Raw genomic sequence first — 17,825 nt, 5'->3', positions numbered from 1 at the left:
CTGTCACTGGGAACTACTGAGAATAGCCTGTCTCTATCTTCCTTGCACCCACCCTTTAGGTACTTGTATACATTGATAAGATCTCCTCTCAGACTTCTCATCTCCAGGCTAAAGAATCCCAGCTCTTTCAGCCTTTCCTCATAAGACAGATGCTCCAATCCCCCTATCATCTGCATCGCCCTCCTCTGAACTCCCTATCAGTGTCAAATCCAGCACATTCACCGGAGCAGATTTAGCTCTGATGAAATTTTCCCAACAACAAACAAAATTTTGTCTTTAAACTTACAAACAGTTCTAGCCACACAATAAATAATCTGAAATCAGCCTTTCTACTCACATCCTTACTGTCCCCATGTTCCATTAATGGATTATGCCTCTTTTCTACTCCATTGTTGAGATGAGGGAAAAATTCTATTCCATTTTTTCCCTCTGCAATTTCCATGCCAAAGTCTTCAGTGTGTTTACAAATAAATACCTAGAGATTCCAGCTCTTAGTACTACTCGCAGTGAAGCAAAGGAATAGTAAAAACCAGTCTCAGGACTTTGTGATAATTACTCCCTATAGCCCTCATAAATTCTTACCGTGTCGCACAGAAGTAACAAAGAGACTGCAAGGAAAAAAAGGAAATGCAACAAGTATTTTTAGAATTTTATTAACTTTAACAAAAACTGCAAAGTAAAGGGTGGTCAGTTGTTTGGAGATTATTTGGATACACATTTAAATGTCAACTGAGAATATTTAACAAACTATGTACAACTATGTCAGCCATCATTTGCTGAGCACTAATCAATGTAATCCAAGTCTTCTGGGATTCCAAAACTTTTGTCAATTCTGCTCTCTTCAAATCCAAATTTACGTTTGGCCCAGGACTTTATTGAAAAGATGTTATCTGTAAGAAGAATGAAAATAATTCCATTTTGAATATTTAGGAAATCATGGATTATAGTCTTGGCTATAACAAAAATCCTTCCATTTGCACTACCTCTGTGTATTTGAATAATCACATAGAGAGAACATGATTACTAGGTAGATTTAGAATAGAAAATGTGAGGCTTTTATTAATGACATACTTTTACTCAGTATTAAGTATTCTTTTTTGGAGGTTCCCTTTATCTTTCCTTGCTTCCCTTCTATGAGAAGACTAAAAGCTACAATGACAGTGTAAGCCTGCTACAGAGTGATGAGGGTGTCAATATGCACAAGCTTTTTGAAGGTCCTTTTTCAACTAGACACCTACTGTGTGACTGTTCACAACTGCAAAAGTCAGATTAAAATTAACTATAAAGTCCTTTCTAGTCCTGTGATGTTTGTTCAGATAATGTGCATTTTGTTTGAAAGTTAAAACAAAAGGACATTCAAATAGCTTTATTTTACTCATCACTTGTCTTTTAGCATCACATTACCGCTATTTTATAGCGTATACCTTCTCTGCAATTTAACATAGTAATTCACTGCATTGTTGATGGTAACTCACTACATCATTCCTATAAATTGCAGCAGCATTCCTTAAGACAGGAAGTGTTCTTCTTAGAAATATTTTCTCTCCTTCAACCATCAGAAATTTGGTTTGAAAACTGTCTCTTCAAAAGATAAATATGCTACAGCATGTAACATAACAATTGTCTAATTAAATAGCAAAGTACTTTCTACAGGCTGAGGCATAGTGCCTTTAACTCTCTTAAGAACTTGAGAGCAACAGCCTGTCATCAACAGTAGAAAGCCCTGACAACAGTACTCCCAGCAGTTATTTTCAAATACAGAACTCTATTTCCCCATATGCAGTAAACAACTCACTGCAAATGAAAATGTAAAAATAGTCAAGAGACTATAACAATTGTATTCTGCTGCACTTGGCATAACCAATGATAGTGTTAAGTCCATCAGTAGTAGATGAATTCTAAACAAAAAATTACAAACTATATTCTAAATAATTTTTTTAAAGGACATACATATTGCTTGCTCTGCAAAATAGAAATAGAGTGATATAGCAAAGCTAAGCAACAAAAGAAAATTGAGTTAAATGTCAAAAAAATGCTATCACAGTCATGTGCCTCAAAACTGCACAGCATTTCTCCTATATGTTCGAGCTGACAAATTATTTTGAGAAGTACCTACTTTACATTAGCACCCATCATATGGTAGCAGCAATAAGGTTCCACAAAGCATTCTACTTTTCAGAAACAGATGAAAATTCAGAAAAGAAGAACTGAACTTTCTGAATATCTGGACATCACCATTTTCCATCTCTTTCTATTAATGTTTTCCTTATCTTAAGAGACTTTAAATCAACCAGGAAAATGAGCTGCAGGTTTTAAGATGGTGTGCAAGATAGCACCAGAAGAACAAATATGTTATGTGCAGTACATTCAGTAACTAAACTGAGAAAATGTATTCTTTTTTGAATCATGGTAATTTATTTGTAAGCAAAATACACTTCTGCATGCTTTTGTGAGGGCTATCCTACATCAATCTCTAACAGAATTCAAAATTCTTAACAAAGAGGTCTTTTACTGAAATTGCTCTACTCTGAAGCTGTGCTAAGAAATATAAATGTATACACACCAGTCCATCTATTGGCTGCCTCCTTGGCTACTTTGTTTGTCTGGCCTGAAACAGAGAGGAAAACAAGAAGAAAAAAGCATACATCAGAGCAAAATCATAACATAGCTTTGAGGCATAGAGATTAAATTTTATTGCTATCATTTTTAGGGAACCACACAATATAAGGAAGTTACTCTGCTGCATCCAAACCCTTCTTCTGTTTTATGCTTTTAAAGTTTCAGCAAGCACAAAACTAAGTTAAAGAGAAACAGGAGCAAAGCAACTTAAGATACCATATGAAAAACGGCGAGTTTTTGAAATGTATTTTAAAATAAAATAATCCTAGTTTTGTTTAGCCTGGGGGCTTAACTGTCTGTACCAAGACTGGATCTAGATATATGGCCTGAAGGTACTAGAGGGAACCGAGATGGAAAATACTTTATAATCCTCTCTATACATAAGTAGTCCATTATATATGTATGCATGACTCAATATAGATAAGGAAAATGACAAGGGTAGCAGTATATAGTATTAATCCAAAAGTTTATCATATTGCCCTGAAAGGTCTCCCGAGCTTTGAGAACCCCCCCAGTGAAATTAACATAAAATAGTGTTCCTGATTATTTCACCTGGCTTCCCTCCCTTACCACTGCTCCAGATCTAAATAAATAATACTAAATTATCATTACTACAAATAGCTTTTATACAGTTTCCATGAGGCAAAACAGTATCAAGAAAAATTCCTCTTAGATCATCTTCCTCCCATTAAAATAAGTACTGAATCAAATGAAGCAGGTTGGTTTGTAACGTGGGAATTTATCAGAATCATTATGGTTCTCATGCCTACACATAACATACTTATTCCAAGTCAGTCTTGTTAGTACTTGCATAATAATACTCATTTGAACGGTCAGCACAAAATTTATCTCCAGGGGTACTGTGAAGTGAATATATGATCAGGTATCTATTGTTACACAGATTACACTTCAGGCAGAATTAAATTATGTTGAAAAACCATCTGCTAGTACAGGAAACTAAGCACTCATTATTCTATCCATAATAATTCAGTAAGTGATCTGAATAATGTTTTAATCAGAGTAAAACATCATGTCAAAAATAGTGCAGTTTACAGAAGTGACCTACAATTAGAAAGCTTGGGCATAGCACAAGAAAAAAAAAAGAGATGGGCAAAAAAAGGGATTATTCTTACCTTAAGAAAGATACTCCTTATTTCCTTTGCTGACTGCTTGTTGCCACCCCCACTTGTTCAGTGCCATGACTGGAGCACTGACAACATACTGGCAGCCACTGCCATTTTGAACAATACCTAATGCTACACAATGCAAGTCTGCAGAGTAAGGGCTTTCACTGGTCAAGATTTTAATGTGCTACCTATTATACTTCACTCAGCATTTGTTTGAAATGCTAGACTGGGAAGCTGTACTTGACTCCAAGTAATGAAGGTTGAAATGAAGGGGGGAAATAGGATGGTATTAAACTCTACGGATCCACAGCTACAAGATGACAACACCCTAACTGGCAGGTGAGCCAACCTAGCCAACAGTACCTGTCAGATCTCAGCAAAGATATCTGCTTTGCTGGAAGCAGCTAACCAGCTGAGCCCTGCACATCTGCATCACACAGCAGCTCTAAGTCCCTGCAGCTTCCAGCACACAGCACTCTGCTTAATGCACAGTGACTGTATGGTACAGTGCATTAAAAAAAATTGTGGCAGCATGGTGCATTGACACCTTTTGAATGTTGCTTATGTATGTTAAAATACACACATGCAATCATGTGGTTTTAAAATGTGACTTGCCTTTATCAAAGAAAACACTGAGGTGACCAACAGATATAGGTGGGCAACAGGGCAGTTAGAATGACAGTGGCTGCCTATAACTGAGTTGTGGCTAGAAATGAAATCATGGCAGTAAGAGCAGGAAGCTATAATGGGGAAATCCCACAGTGGGCAGCACCTTCAATGACTTAAATAGTAGAGAAAAATTAAATAGTAGAAAAAAAAAACCCTCCAAACAAAATAAACTCCTGAGAGTAAGTTATACAAATAAAACAAAGAAATATTTTAACCATGTAATTCTTTCCACACACCACCTGGGACTGATCACAAACTGGCAGCAAAGTGTCATAGTAGAAGTGTGGAAGGATCACAAGTGGAGGCAGAACTTCAGGATGGGGAAGGTGACATTCAAACAATCTAGCTGAATATCACAGAAAAGGCTGCCTCGGTTCTTCAGAGGCTGGTAACACAAATCCCCCACATTACTTTACTGTCAGGGGTCTCAGGGTTGGGGAAACAAAAGTCACTTGTAAAGTCTCCAGCACATGATATCTCCAGGAAATGAATTCACAAGAAGTCAGAGCAAGTGTTTGCTGCTTGTGATTTCCCACTTACACTGGCTGGCCCACATGCCCATATACACAATAGCACCATAGAGATGCAGGTATGGATTTATTCTGCCATATTGGAAGTTGCTTTGACCATCAGGCCCATTATAGTCACAGCGATGCCAGCTAGCTTGGCAAGCCGCAAGGCACTCGCATGTTCCTCATACCCAGCTTGAGCAAGCTCAAGCTAACAAGTCAGCTTGCGCTATCTCTTGACATCAGGTGAGACTGCTGCAGGATGGTGCTGCAGTCTGTTCCAGACATTAATTCCTTCACTTAAAACTTCCCCTCACATTTCTTTTTTAATTTTGGGGTGAGGGAAACACACCTCATCCATTTCCAGAAACTATTATGTCATCAACTCAGCTGTTGCCTCATGGCTATGGGCTGAGCATTTAGCTATCTGAAGGCAAGAGTTAAGTCCCATGGGATCAGGCTCAACTATTGCCTACAGCTCCACCATAGATTGTCTGCCTGCTGTATCCAACACCAAAGAGAAACAAGCATAGGCAATTACGGACATGCATCACCTGAAGACACCAGCTACATCTGCATTGTCACCAGCATCTTCCAGAGGCCCCTAAAACCATCACAAGAACTGAGAGAAATGGAGGAATCTGCACCTTCACTACTTTCTGGAAATCTCTCATATTGCTTGTTGGAACTTTCACTGGTTGAGTCATCTATTTGTGAACGTGCATGGACGGCAAGGGAAAGGAGGAGTAGTAAAACAGATCCTCCCAGACACACCTACTTTATGTACTGATATAACTCAAAGGCATGCTACTTCTAATTGACTATTCTCTAGCTCCACAGGACCAGACATTGGCTTCCCGGTTTTTAGATTGCACTGAAAAGGAAAGTTTAAGACGTAAAGAATACAATAGCACAAGAACCTAAAAATGTATACACCAGAGAAGAATCAGGCCACAAACTATGTGAATTGTAAAAAGAGGAAACTAAAAACCAGCACTGAGGGCAAATGGCAAGTTGCTGAAACCACCACAACCACTGGGTTCCAAGCTCGGCTGGAGTCCTGCTGATCCTCCTTCTGACCACAGCTGCTCTATCAGAACTTGATTTTTGGCGGCTACCAAGTACTGCTTCAGAATGAAAGCTGTGTGAGACAATGAAAAGGCCAAATGTGCAGAACAGGTGAGCAATACAGGAGGCAACGTATGTTCCAGATGTTCTCGTTACCACTATTTCTGCACATAGACTGACCAACTACACAGTTGCTGTCTGGAAGCAACAGAATAATCCATCTGTTCTGGACATTACGTATTTATTTCACTAATTTGTGTGACAATGCATCACAGACTTCCTGCTCCCATGCCTGCAGGATACAAGTCGCTCACTCAGCTGAGGCACACACCTGTATTCTCCACTGACCAGTTTCAGGCATACTTGGCATTTTTTAAACAGGAAAATGGAAGCTTGCGTTTTCTGTCCTGAACTGAACAAAACCAGTCACTGTGTGCACAGCAATGCAAGACCCAGGAGCAGCCTGGCTTGTAACACTAGTCTACTATATTAGCAAAACACACATGGAAATATGCCCTAAACAGTGAAAGGTTATGGGTCAAAGACTTAGTTTTGACTAGTCCTTATGGATGTCTCTTCTTCCCTCAACACCAGGTATCTCTGGAGAACTGCATGAAACTGAAAGAACCCAGATTCTGGGAACTGAATCCTTGCCCAAAGCATCTGTGAGTGCCCTCCTCACAGAGACAATTCCCTGTATTCCCTTAGAGGAAAGCAAAGGCAGGGAAAGGAAGGACCAGCAGGAGGGAATGCCTAAAAAGAAAGTGAGGGAGGGTTGAAAACATTTTTTAATGTAGGCAAGTGACACTCTGCCAGTGACCAGAATGGATTCAGGAGCAGATCAGGAGATAGCTGACAAAAGGGTGTGTGGACAGCTGTAGGAGGGGCAGTAAATGCACCTACAGCAAATGAACAGCATGGGGTCAGGAGTGAAGTCATCAGAACAAAACCTTAACACAGCCACATTTTTGAACAAACCTTAACTGCGCAATATACATTGACTCAAATCTTAGCATGGTCAGGCCATATTGTTTCTGATCTTACTCAGGAAGCCCTAGTGATCCTCAGCATACTGCTGAACTACAGCCTCTATTCTTTCTGCCTTCCCCCAGATTCGATCACTTTTTTTCCTGGAAAGGGTGGTGGTGGGAATTAAAGGTCCTACTTGCATTTCAAAATGGAATGAGCAAAAATTGTTGAAGCCTTAAATACTTCCACAGGAGGAAAAGACCACTACATGCCTCATCAACACAATATTTTTATGCTCCAGGAGACTAAGTCAGTCTTTTTATCAGACTTTGGACACTTCTATGGGTGCAAGACAATTGTGTTGGCAACAACCACTACCATCTCCTCACAAATATTTTTCCAAACCTACTTTCAAGTTCTTTATAAAAACTTCTTTAAGTCCTGCACATATCATTAAAGGAATACTGAGGAAGCAGTCACTGGATAGAATTCAAATTCAAACTGTAAAGGTATTGTATTCCAGCTCTAATAGCTACACTAAAAACATGTCAACAGCCAGGACCAGCTCACAGCCACCTATAGACTTGGAAATGAAGAAAGAGCTCTAGCTTTCTTTCCTCTCCTAACTTCCAATCTGGCATTTTCAAGGTAACTTTGATTACTGTAAGTAATGTTTTTATGTGTCAACAAAATTTTCAGGTCTAGGAACCTCTTTTTCTACAGAATAACAAAAGCTAGTCATATTTAGAAAAGTAGCACAGTCTGGTGCCAGTTTTGACCTACCAGAACTACTGCCATGAATACATGGCATGAATACATACACAAATACATGCCACGTGTATGGATTGAACAACTTAAAAGATGCATGATTGCAGAGGGAACAGCACCTTTTCAAGGAGACAGTCACTCATCAACAGGAGGGCTTGTTAGCAGACACATGCAATTTATAACTGCAGACTTCAGCATGTGTGTGAGGGAGTAATTTTACAGTGTGAATCACAACTCTCCTGCATGAAATGCAGATAACAGCTGCCACTGTTCTTAAGGGCCAGCGAGGATTATTAGCTCAAAGATTCCCAATATTTCTCATGAAACTGGTCAGGGTAAATTAATTGCATTAAGTAGATTTGAATTCCAGCAATAAGTCTGCATCCACTTAGACTGAATTTAAATATGAAAAATGACAACTACCATAAGAACTGTATGTGAACTTGAATCTCCAATGACTGGTTACCCATTGTGTTACACAGAGTTACCCATCCTTCTGTTCACAGGCTGCCCTCATTTTACAGAAACCTCATTTGCCTTGCTGTCATCACACTGTGACAGATTTGTGTTTCCCTACCTCACTTATATTCACTGATGCACAATTTCAAAAACCTTTCCCCATAAATGAAAACATCTCATGCAAATAAAGAGCCCGTGTCTAAAGGCCAGAGTAGAAGGTGAACAACAGAAATTATATACAAGTCATCCACAGAGAGCTCAAAAGCTAACTGCCTACTAACTCCTACTGACATGTCCATTCACAAACTGACACCACAGACCCTGATCAAGAGACTGTAGCTTGCCACTTGGAGATTGTTCATGGCAATGACGTGATCACGTGGCTTCTTTAAAGTCCGTATTTGAGTATCCTGGAGACTACGTAGCCAACAACGCTGTCAATAGGGTAACTCAACATTGCAAGAACGGCTTTGAGAAGAATGTTTTGTAACCAAGTATTAGGCAGACAAACCCCTACACTATATGCAATCTTTACCTTCCCCCATATTTCCTAAAGAGGTGTTTCCTCTTAGAAGGAGGATAGCACATCAGAATTCTGTCAACTCCTTTGAATCCAAAATAACACTATTCTTCCCCCATACTCCAGTATTCCACATAACACTTAGCCCCGTGATATTAATCAACAAGTCACAATGCTTCAGAATTCATTACTAAATTCAAGCCAGTGCATAGATACAATCTCTCATTTAAATGATATCAAATTCAACAGAATACTGAGATATTACTGAATAATAAAAAGGAGTACCTCTTCTTACATTTAGACGCTGAATAAAATTTCCAATCACAAGTGCTGACAATTATGAATCCTACCTATTAATCTACAACTATTTTGAAAAGCACAGAACATAAGCCATTTGTGATAGAAAAATACTCCAGGCATTTTGATACATGAATTAGAAATTCTGTTGCAACTTCTGTGTGTGCATACATATGTATATGCTTGAAAATAAATCTAAGCAAATACAAACCATAGTGCCAGTCTTGTCTACATGGCAAAACATGGCAGTGCATAGTAAGACTACTAATAAGCTGATCCACATCTCTGGGAATATGCTTTTAAAGGGTCTGTGATCTTTGTTAGCATGTTTGAAAAAAAGTGTCAAGTCCCATCAGCAAAAGCTCCCTCTGTCCCATATGAAAAGGTCACACTGTCAGATTTCATCAGTATGTACACAGTGTCTCTTTGAAAAACGTCCAACAGAATTTGTCAGAATTGCTACAAAAAAATTCCTCTGTGCAAAATACATGCTCTTGCACTTAGGTTTACTGCATCCATGTACCCACAGAAAAGGCCATTTACCTTTCAAGCACCCTACCTGAAATCCCATGCTGAGATCTTAGTTGCATAACTACATCTATTCTTACCCAAAGAAAAGAGGGAGGCTACGCACTTACAAAAGGGAGGCAAACACACCAGCCTTCACATTCAGGGCTCCCTAACAATACTTTGTTTTTCTTTCAGGAGACAACCCCACTCTCTACACTTCATTTACTAGCAAAAGCTCTGTACTCCATACCCACAGCAAACTGCTGCTGAACTGCATTTCACAAGGAGACTCACCCCAGAGCACTATGGTGTTTGTCCAGCTTAGGATGTCACTCTACTGCACACCTCTTGTGCCAAAAGGGTTGCAGGGAAGTGTGTGGAAGGAAATGCAGGAGGGCCTCTGGTCTCAGCGCATGTGACTCAATGCATATTCAACCATACCTATGCCATTGCTGAGATGTTTGCAGCATGTTTTTAAGGTTTCCAGTGCTAGAGCTTTTACAACCTTCCCAAGCAAACTAGTTCTGTATTTCATTATTGCCATCCTTAGAATAGTTTTTCATCTTTTTTTTTCCCCCCCTGCAATTTAAGGCCATTATTTACTGCTGAGTTCTCCATATACAAGCTATTCCTTTCCTTTTTTGAAGGAGACTTAAGTATGTGGAATCCACCAGGACCAATCTTCTTTGAAGCCCTATTTTTGCAATTTTTTCCCTTAGAATGTGGCTAGTCAACATCTGTTCTTTTTGTTCTACTCCGAACTCCCTGGTTAGTTACACACCTCTGAAGTAGGATATCCAACAGTGACACAGTGTTACAGCTGAAGCCTCAAGTAGAAAAAGTATTTCACAAATCTCTGCTGGATATATTTGGTTTTGTATCTTACTATGGTGATTTTGCTTTTCTTAACAAGATTGTCTTATATTCAATCTGTAAACGACTATAACCTTGCCGTCTTTTTCAAACCCTTCCCCCTTAACTAGCTGCTCCAAATCATTTATGTAACACTATCCTCGCACTTGCCACTACTTATTTTTATTTAATATTTAGTCTATCTGCACTTTGTCATGCTCATTTTGAAGTTTCACTTTGTCCTTTGTCTATGCAGCCTCTCCTAGTTTCATCATCTACAAATTTAACAGCGCATCTTCTATTGTTCAGGTCATTAATATAAATACTGAGACGTTGACACCACAGATGGTTAGAACTCACTCGATTCTACCTTTCTGATACAGAATTGCTAATGAGCACACCTTGAGTACAATTATAAAGCAGTCTGAGATTCACAGTACTGCAGTTTCATCAAGAGACTGTTTCCCTACTCGCCTTACCACAGTGTCATGCAAAACTTAGCCAAAACACCAAAGACAAACTTCTAATCTACAAAGGTCTCTTACAGTTGCATAGACAAAACTTTTGTACCTTCTTGGTGTTTCCAGATTGTTTCTTCTCATTTGTCTGCAGTTAAACAGCACAGAACAAGGCATCTATATTAGGAATATACACTGATGGCATATATGTGGTCCTAATATATATATAGTTATAATCCAGATAAATCCATAAGGAAAACATACTCTACCATCTATAGCATACAGGAGATTTCCTAACATACAAGATTGGCAACACATTTTTTTCAACAAGGCCAGGGAAGACTACATTTGACAGTTCTGCAGCTTAGCACTGAAGATAACAAAATCCAGAATACCCTTCCTGACCTCATTTTGCATAGGCAAGTAATTAAAAGAAATAAGCCAGTATTTACATTATTTTTAGAAATCCTTTTGAACATAACCAGAAATTTATCAAAAGGGTCTTAATGAATGGCACCATACACAACTAACCTAGCAGATCTTATACTTGGAGAGAGAAGCAAAGTAATTACTTCACAAAAGCCTTTCTGTTTCTTACACAAATTAGCTATAGATTACTCCCATTTGATGCTCTCTGCCTGGCTTTAAAACATGGCCCAAGAGATTCCTGCTGAATAATTTCTAATCATGGAGTATTATAAGTATAGTCACAAGTAGCCATTTTCCACATCACAAATTTTATCAAGTGCTTACCATTCCTATGCAGCTCAACAGCTTTTGCCATAAAGATTCACTAGGCTCAGACAATAAAATTATTCCCACATATTTCACCTGTCTGCCTGTCACCCTACATATTTTTTCTCCCACTCCAATAAAAACAAATAAGAAACAAAACAAACAAAATGGAATAAAAATAAGCCTTGTGAGCTTTCCCATTTAATTTTTAGAAAACGTAACTTGCCAGAGTAGCCATTTTATTTAAGCAGGGTGTTATGTATGTTAGATAAAGATTTTACAATCTTGGGAGATGAATGACAATTATGAAAGCCAGCTGAAGAAGGTGGCGAAAGACTTAATCAGACAGATTATTCAGTGGAAAGACAGATTTCAAAGACCCAAGAAGAGTCCACCACAAGACAAAAATATAAATACCATCAGTTCCTAACTCAAGATCACAACTCTGACTCACTTGCTGTTACCACCAGTGAATTGCAGCACAGGAATGAAAAGCCAAGCTGGGAAGTTTTGTCAAGGAAGATTCTTAAACATACCACATTATGGTCACCAGTAATCACAGCCAGATTCTTCTCTGCAAATTCTGAAAGTTTGCTCTGTAGAAAAGATCAGCAACCACTCTCAATAACTGATGGCAAAGAAGTCTTCCTTGATTTTTGTACTTTTGTTTCTATTATTAGTAGATACCCCACAAGTTATGTACATGACTGTATATTGTCTGTTTCTTGTCCTATCCTCATCCTGATCTTCAGGAGATCAACACATTAAATACACAATTCTCTGAAAGATGAAACTAAGTAAAAAAAATAGGTATCTGCTTTTAAATCTATTAGTTTTGCTATGTACTTTCAAGCAAATGGCTGGTTCACTCCAAAGAAAGCTTAGTTTAACCCTCTAAGGCTAACATAAGAGTGGATGGAGACACCAGTCTAACTTCAACAGAACGACTAATTTGTAACTGCAGACTCCTGGTTAATGGTATTGATGCATAAACCATAAAAGGCACAGCTTGTCTCTCAGATGCCAGGTGTGTATTTCATGGTCAATAGCTAGAAAACATTCTTAATTGCAAACTGAACATATTGGATCTAGAGGTGATTAAAAAAAAAAAATTCTCTCTACAGGCTTGATCTGTACCCTGTTGATTTGGTGGCACCTAGAACTGGGCTTAAAATTCTTCGTAGCCATTCACTTTTCCAAGTGAATCACTAAGTTTATAAAAATAGCTACCTAATAGTTCATTAACCAAAAGTACTGACAAGGCTCTTTATTTTAAACAACTTTGCTCAGATATTTTCTGAACAACAGACTTCGCCACAAAATATAAAAATAAACAATTTTGTAGATTATCAGTGTTTTGACAAATGTTGAGTAAAACCGATGCAACTCATTTTTAAAGCCTCTCCATCAGCTAGTATAGTCTAATCTTCAGTTTATTTCTTTCCTACTGTTCCCTGCTTTGGGAACAGGGATTATTCCCAGTATTAGTAAGAAATCCCAAAAATAATCTAACATTTGGTACAAAGTTTTTATAACATTAAATACATCTGTATTCATAAGACATTTTCAAGTTGATTTGAACCTAACAGAACATAATAGCTGAGTGTATCAACAACAAAAAAATCCAAAACAACAACAAAAAACCCAAAACCCAAAGTATGCACCCCACAAAACCCAGCAGCTAAATCATTACCTTTTCAGCATTCAGCCTCAATATACTAAAATGAATGGAGAAACTGGTAAACCCAGAACTTTTTTCTTACACTATCTACATACCCCGATATAATTCTTCACAACAGCTTGTCAAGTTGTCATTTTCAGTGTTTAAACACATTAGAATTAGAATTTTTTGAAGCATCTACAATGAAAAAAGACATCTTCAAGTACATACTCCATATAGAATGCCATTTTCATGGTATTCAGTAAAGTCCAAATGTTTTCCCAAATTTTATTTTCATGTAGCCATGTAAGTATTAGTTTTAGAAAATAATCTAACCTTTCACTGGACTAGTAGCGATGCCTCTGAGATCCCACTTCCAAAGATTCAAAAGGGTAACTATCTGGGTATTTGTAGTTTGGAATCCAGTCCATTTGAAGGACTTACAACTCATGCCACAGCATAAAAATAAACAAAGAGAGCAGAAGCAAAATGGTTGACACAAAAATTGCTACATTACACATGGTTATATCTGGCAGTTTGCTAATTTTGGAGAATACAGTTAGTCCCGGCAAGTTCAGATCAGTGTTTTAAAGGGAAAAACCTAAGACATAAAAATTAGCAGCAATTGGACATTCTAAAAATATGCTAAATAAAACAGGAATGCTGAGAGGCAACATTTAAGACCAGCCCCATAAATATTAGAAATCAAACCACAGGGAAGACACATACTTCAGTCAGTATGTAACTATTTCTGAGATTACTGTCCTATGCAAAGACACAACTTAACCAAAGCATCCCAATATTTTAGTATAGTATAAATCAACATTCCTCTAGCTACAGTGGAAGAATAAGAAGTTTGACATTCTAGAAATGTTTATTTTAGTTTTTTAAGTTTAGCAGTTACAAGCTGGCCAACAACTCAGAGTATAATCCATATAATTTAAGTACTTAGGCTGCCAGACAAACCTTCCTAGAAAATTAATTATAAAAAAAAAATTATCATGTCCCTAACATTTAATTCTGATGGGCAGAAATAACTAAACTTATGTAGCAGGTTAATTTTGATGTTACATGAAGCTTCTTTTGTTTGCCTTATGAAAATCTGGATAAATTATGAATTATGGAAAGCTTGCATTCTTCATGCTTTTCTCCTCTATCAATCTGCAGGGAATCTAGCAGCATCACATGTATCCAACCACCTCTGCATACACACACCTTATGTCATATCAGCCTTTCTCCTGGAGATGCAGAGAATCTCTTCTCTAAAATGGCTACCTCCCTGTGAGAATACCCTTCCAGCATACAAAAACATGACCCTAAGCTGAGAAACAAGGTCTTTGTTCTGTTGCCAGCTGAAGTAGGTTTACAAGTTTAACAGAGAAGTATAAAAGTCCAAAGTTTTGGTTTTTCTTCGGGTTTTGGTTCTTTTGGTGAGCTTTGTTTCTTTGTCTGTTTGATTTTTTAATTCTGATGACTATTGTCATTTTTACTGCCTTCGATGTTGAGGAATATATAACTCAATTAACTTATAACTCAATTAACTCAGACAAGATGGCTTAAACAACATTTCCAAGTGGCAAAGACAAGCTTTAACCACTGAAATGCAGTAGTTTTTAGAATAAAGATGTATTTTTACAATAGATATATTTTTACAATGCCCTATCTGTAAAATGGAATTATCCAAATATATCCACAAGACAAGACTATTATGTAGCTTCCTCTAGTGGTCAGTCCCTAAATCTTGTTTGTTCTGCTATTTACTGTACAAATACTGATACAATATCAATACAAATACTGACATTCTGGATTAAAATGCTATAAACTTGGGAAGGCATTAGAGTTTATAGTCCAATACAAAAGCCAAGAAAATTAAGCCAAAACATACAGCAAAACATTTTTTACTGATACTAAAAGGACATGCAGTGAAGTCAGAAAAAAACAGAGTTAGTATTTTAATATTCTGATTTGCCCCCTAGTGAATATGCATTATAGCATATTTTAGTTACATGGTCAAACATTATTTTCCCACCACAAGACTCAGGAAGCAAGACAGATGTTCAGCTTTTAACTGAGTCTTCAGATATTTGCTATAATCATCCAAACTTTGTTTTGACCCTGAAATTAGTGTGTATATTTTAATAAGGCTCATCATTATAGGGTAGGTTTGTTTTTGCAATAATTCTTTGAGGGAAAGAGCAATTAAAAAGACATAGCAAAGCACTCACTAAATTTGAAGACCACTGAAATCAGATGACAATCTTTAAAATACCAGAATGAAAATCAAGGCAGCTCAAGAATATGGGATGGGAAATTAATAGATTGAAATATTATACTGAGCATCAGAAAAAATGCCTTACACATTGAAGTAATTAAGGAAGAAGAGGGAAATGCCAAATATAGGAAGTGGTAACTGCCCATTACAAAACATGTTATATTGAACAGTCCAACTCTTAAAAGGAGCTCAATTACACAACACAAAAGCCATCTCTAATCTCTAACTCAAAATTAAAATAAGGTAATTTAGAGTTAGCAATCTGTTCAGGTGATCTAAGTGAAAAGAAACACAAGGATTATATTACCCAAATAGCACAGCTAGTAGAACTTCCTCACTTATGTGCAGTTTGAAAATGCTTTAAAATCTGTGAAACCAGTGTTATGGTTTAACCCCAGCTGGTAACTAAATCCCATACAGCTGCTTGCTCACTCCTCCCCAGTGAGATGGGAGCAAGAATTGAAAGGGTAAAGCTGAGAAAACTCATGGGCTGAGTAAAGGATAAATTAAAAAGTAAAGCAAAAGCCACACGCACAAACAAAACAAAGCAAGGAATTAATTCACTGCTTCCCATAGGCAGGCAGGTGTTCAGCCATCCCCAGGAAAGCCCATCACACATAATGGTTACTTGGAAGACAAATGGCATCACTCTGAATGTCCCCCCGTTTTCTTTCTTCCCCCAGATTTGCAAGCTAAGGATGATGTCCTATGGTATGGAATAGTCCTTTGGTCAGTTGGAGTCAGCTGTCTCACCTGTGTCCCCTCCCAACTTCCTGTGCACCTCCAGCCTACTTGCTGGTGGGGTGCGGTGATAAGCAGAAAAGGCCTTGATTCTGTGTAAACACTGCTCAGTAATAATCATAGAATGGTTTAGGTTGGAAGGGACCCTGAAGATCATCTAGTTCCAACCCCTGTGCAGGTACAGGGACACTTCCCAATCAACCAGGCAGCTCCAAGCCCCACTCAAGCTGGCCGTGAACATCTCCAAGGAGGGGGCATCTACAACTTCCCTGGGCAACCTGTTCCAGGGTCTCACCACCCTCACAGTAAAGCATTTCTTCCTAACATCTAATATAAACCTACTCTCTTTGAGTTTGAAACCATTACCCCTCAACCTAGCACTACATGACTTTGTAAGAAGTCTGTGAATTATTTCAGGGAGAGCTCTACAATAAGATGATGGTATCTTATTTCAGTAACTCAGACAAGTGTTAGCGAAAAATTAGCAGTACTACTCCTCTTACAATATAAAGGTACAATGAAAACATTTCTGCATTATCAACACCCATTTCATGCACAAAGTATAGTCCCATACTAGCTACTATGAAGAAAATTAATGCTATCCCAGCCAAAAGTAGCACAATCAATAATTTTGATTACAAGCTTATTCTGTCAAACAGCACCAATAACTTTCAGGTCTAGCTAAACACCTTCCATTGCCTGAGTTTGCTTATTCCTTAGCATACCATTACATCCTTGGGGAAGGATAATGCAGCTGAAAAAAAATGTCACAGCCCCTCAAAATAAGTAACATCCATCCAATTTGGTGTGTGCTGCCAACTCTGTTTATGTTCCTGGCTTTCTCAGCACATTTCTAAAGGTGTGTACTTTGTTAGAAGAATCAGGAAACAGAAAGGTTCAGTCAGATATGTTCTCAGAAAAAGGTCTGTGCCTGTTTCTCATCACTCTGTAATGGCATTTTGGCATTACAGCAAATAAATATGTAGTGGTGTTTGGGTAGCAACATAAGAGCCTAATAAATAAAACATGAAAGCTGAAGTACAGAAAATTAAAAAAAATTTCATGCATGCTTTTTTCATGCAAAGGATCAGGATATTCCATATATTTCAGTGCCCAATTCCAATTAAGTATTAAAGTCACTCACCATTCCTCTTACTCCATTAGAATTAGAAACTCCAACCAAAACCCAGTATGCCAGAGACAGTACAAACAGAAAGTCAACAGTGTAATACCATATTTACAGATCAGTGAAAACTGCGTCTCTAATGAAATGCTTATGCGCTAAATAGAAAAGACAAATTAAGTAGAAAGATACCTGTATTGCCAGCATGGAATTAAAGGTAAATGGGAGCCAGAGACTACTCATTCGACATACATTCTAGGGGTCAGCACACTTAGAAGTGATAGAATTAATAGGGTCCTAAGAAGAATGGCCCAGATATTAATTCAAATGCATGAGAGTATTTCAATTTTAGGATTAACTGCTCAGTTACTAGCAGAGTGTAAGTATCAATAAAATCCCCCTATATAATAAATCAGAACGTGAAAAGAAGCAATCACTGTATCTGCATTGCTTACAGCTTTAAGAAAAG

At 37.8% G+C, this 17,825-nt stretch overlaps 1 protein-coding gene across 1 annotated transcript in view; it reads right to left on the bottom strand.

Moving 5' to 3' along the window:
- Nucleotides 1-638: 638 nt before the first annotated feature.
- MND1 (meiotic nuclear divisions 1) overlaps nt 639-17,825 on the bottom strand; it is a 39,731-nt gene continuing 22,544 nt past the window's right edge. Inside the window, exons 7-8 of the mRNA XM_051617861.1 lie at nt 2,564-2,608; nt 639-890 (exon numbers count right to left, since the gene is read on the bottom strand). Of these exons, the coding sequence (XP_051473821.1) occupies nt 784-890; nt 2,564-2,608 (152 nt within the window). The 3' untranslated portion in view covers nt 639-783. The remainder of the gene's footprint in view (nt 891-2,563; nt 2,609-17,825) is intronic.

This window comes from Apus apus, chromosome 4 (genome assembly GCF_020740795.1).
Source record: "Apus apus isolate bApuApu2 chromosome 4, bApuApu2.pri.cur, whole genome shotgun sequence".
NCBI lineage: Eukaryota > Metazoa > Chordata > Aves > Apodiformes > Apodidae > Apus > Apus apus.
This window is presented reverse-complemented; position numbering and strand designations above follow the sequence as displayed.